The sequence below is a fragment of the Mastomys coucha genome, chromosome X (assembly GCF_008632895.1).
Source record: "Mastomys coucha isolate ucsf_1 chromosome X, UCSF_Mcou_1, whole genome shotgun sequence".
NCBI lineage: Eukaryota > Metazoa > Chordata > Mammalia > Rodentia > Muridae > Mastomys > Mastomys coucha.
This window is the reverse complement of record NC_045030.1, coordinates 134,619,862-134,623,091: the sequence shown is the minus strand read 5'-3', so window position 1 is coordinate 134,623,091 and position 3,230 is coordinate 134,619,862. Positions and strand designations below refer to the sequence as shown.

General features: G+C 36.0%; 1 protein-coding gene across 1 annotated transcript in view; it reads right to left on the bottom strand.

Moving 5' to 3' along the window:
* Col4a5 (collagen type IV alpha 5 chain) overlaps window positions 1-3,230 on the bottom strand; it is a 186,436-nt gene that overhangs the window by 44,659 nt on the left and 138,547 nt on the right. The window contains exon 36 of the mRNA XM_031377745.1: window positions 556-682. Within this exon, the coding sequence (XP_031233605.1) occupies window positions 556-682 (127 nt within the window). The remainder of the gene's footprint in view (window positions 1-555; window positions 683-3,230) is intronic.

Genomic DNA, 3,230 nt, shown 5'->3' with positions numbered 1-3,230 from the left:
GAGAGAAAAAGTGAGAGAGAAAGTGAGAAAGTGAGAGCGGGAGAGAGAAATATCTAAAGACCTATCTGTGCCATTGTAAAATTCGGAAGCCAAACTAAAAATTACACAGAAGCATGAAACAACAGATAACAGCAATCTAGGTCAGGTTGTCTACCGGATTACAGTGCTAAGTCTCTTTGCTTGAATGACTCAGTTCTTGTCATCTGAATGAACACTGGGATTGTTCTACCAACAGCTACCAGCTGTGTGCCTGTGGACAATGTTCTAAGAGAATCAGCAGCAGGCAAGAGCCCAACAGAGTACATTATCACCTGCAAAAATAGTAAAGGCTCTACCAAACAAGTGTCTCTGCCCACAACATATTGTCCTGCTGAGTCAAGAACACTCATTCTCTCATTCTCATTTTATACAGAAAGGCATGTGGACAAAGAAACGTTAACATTCTACCTTGAGGTTATGCTGCTAGCCAGTACATGATGCAAGTCTGCCAAATAAGAGGTTGCTTCCAATACTAATTAGAGTGGGAAAGAAAGGAAAGGGGAAAGGAACACCTACCTGGGAATCCAGGCAGGCCAGGTTGACCTTTTGCTCCAGGGTTTCCTGGTAATCCAGGAAGACCAGTCTCTCCCACAGAACCTTTGATACCTGGGTTTCCTGGATATCCAGGCAGACCAGGTTCACCCTGAAAACATGAATAAAGACAAAACTAACTTCTCTCCATGACGTTCTATAACAATGGAATATTATTTATAAGGCTTTTACTATATGCTTGTTTCTCTTAATCATCACAGCAGATCCATTTGTCATGTCCATTGAAAAATGAGAAGGCCAAATCTCAGAGTAGTCAAGAGTGTGAAGTCTTTAGGAAATAGCACAATTAAGGTTTGGACCGAAGTCTATCAGATTCCAGAGCTCATGCTATCCTGTGCTATGTGGTTTTATTAATCTCACTAATCCTTAGCAATCCTATTAGGAAAATAGCATTGCCATCTGAATGCTATAGTGATGCTGATAGCAAGCAGTAGAATCTGAATTCTGACTTTAGGACTTGTAGTGTTCATCAAAATTTTCTTTAATACATTGCATTACTTAAGCCAGTAGCTACATTAGGTTCTAGTGGAAAAGCTGTTTTATCTTACCATGAACAATCTACCAACTCGTCAGTGGATATCTAATAACCTGGATCTTTCATGAAATTATTCTTGACAAGCAATCTGTATGGATCATGGGTGACATGTAGCCAAAAATAGTCATGAATGTGGCTCAAAATAAAATAAAAAAAAATACATAAACATTATGAGACCTTTGCAATTTTTGGTAATTTCATTAAATAGTTCTTGACCATGAACTTTATAGATATAATGTCAAAACACTGGACAAACATGTGATAACTAGATTCATATCCCTCTATGACTGTGACAGTTTCTTATATGTAAGTTATAACTTTAATTTCATTCAAAATATCTTTGTGGGCACAGACACTGTACATATTGCTATTTTTCCTCAATGAATATTTACATTATGTTTCCTTCAATGCAGTCTTAGAAGAATCCCTACCCACTTTAACAGTCTTAAACGTTTTCCTAAATACTGATGAAAACAGTGCACCATAATTCTAAATGTCTACCCTAGTACTCACTGTTCTGCTCATGAGGATCATTGCCTCTTCAACAGCACATTAGTGTTTAATATTGTCTACAGAATGTCTCCTTCTTATACTTGCATGGGTAAATAAGACTTGCCATTTGAAACATTCATTTATATTTCTATATTATGGTAATAGTTAATTAGTGACCCATTTCCATACTTTTGATCTTAATAGTTAAGAATATCATGCTGAGCATGTATGTATTTTTTTCTGAACCTTTATAAATCAAACACATAGCACATGTTGGGGGTACAAAATGAATATCTAATAACAACTTGGCTGGAACTGGTTTCAGATAAGACGTTCCTGCAGATAACCTAAGTGCTCTATCATAAAGCTTCATCCTACCCTGGCCTTAAGTATTTATGAATGAATTAAATTTATATACTAAAATAAAACATAAAAAGAAATTCTAATATTCAGTTAGGGACAAACCTGGAAGGTATCCAATCCACTTCTGTTTATGATAAGTAAAACATGTTAAATTCTATAAATGATACCAGTCTCTAAACTATATTACTTGTGTCTCTTAATACAATTTTTTATTTCCCTCCTGGCAAGTAAATTGTAAATACTTCATAAAGATTTCTGAAATGAATTAAATTTACTAGCTTAAGCTTTATCTAATATTTACTGGGGAAACTATGGGTTTCAGAAAAGATAAGCTTTAAGGAATAAGGAGGAGAGGATTCAGAAATTCAAAAGATCAGACCAGGAATCTCATTCATCTCCATAGGAAAACAAATTACAAAATTCAAGTCAATTTGTGCTTTTAGCAAAGCTAGGAGTGACTTGAATACCATTAAGCTGCAAATTTTTGCATTCATTCTACATTCAGCTTTGCTATGGTTTTTGTAAGGTTTCTATGGTATATCACATTATAGTTTGTGCAGAATAGGAACACCACTTAGTATCTATTCTCTTGCTAAAATTCAAACTGGCAAGCTAAGTATGTTGACCAGTCATTCTTTACTATATCTTAGCAATACTAGCATCTTATTTTCAATGCTACCTATAATCTATGTCCTTAAAATATAGCTGTAGCTTGTCCTATTTTATAGATAATATCAAAGCTAATGGGAAAGCTAATGTTTGTCTTTTTGTCTGAAATCTTAAAATTGAAGAAGCAATGCTAGTAGGAAAAACAATTTTTGATTGGATAGGACAAAACCCAAAAGTCTTCTGAGTGGTAGCTCTTAGTTGGAAGTTGTAGTCCATATCTGGTGATGTACTTTTATTGCTCTAACCACACAAATAGATGATGATTGCTACCACAAAAAAAAGTTCTAGTTCTACCTTAGATCAAGAAAGGTAACGAGAAATTGTCAAGCAGGCCTACTATCCAGCAGGCCTGCTCTTAGCTATGTACATCCTGAATATAAAATATCTTCACTCCCAGGAGACAGCTATATCAGGCTCCTGTCAGCCAGCACTTGCTGGCATCCACAATAGTGTCTGGATTTGATAACTGAATATGGGAAGGATTCCCAGGTGGAGCAGTCTCTGGCTCTGAAAGTACCCGACTAATACAGAAGTAGAGGCTCACAGTCATCCATTGGACTGAGTACAGGGTCCCCAATGA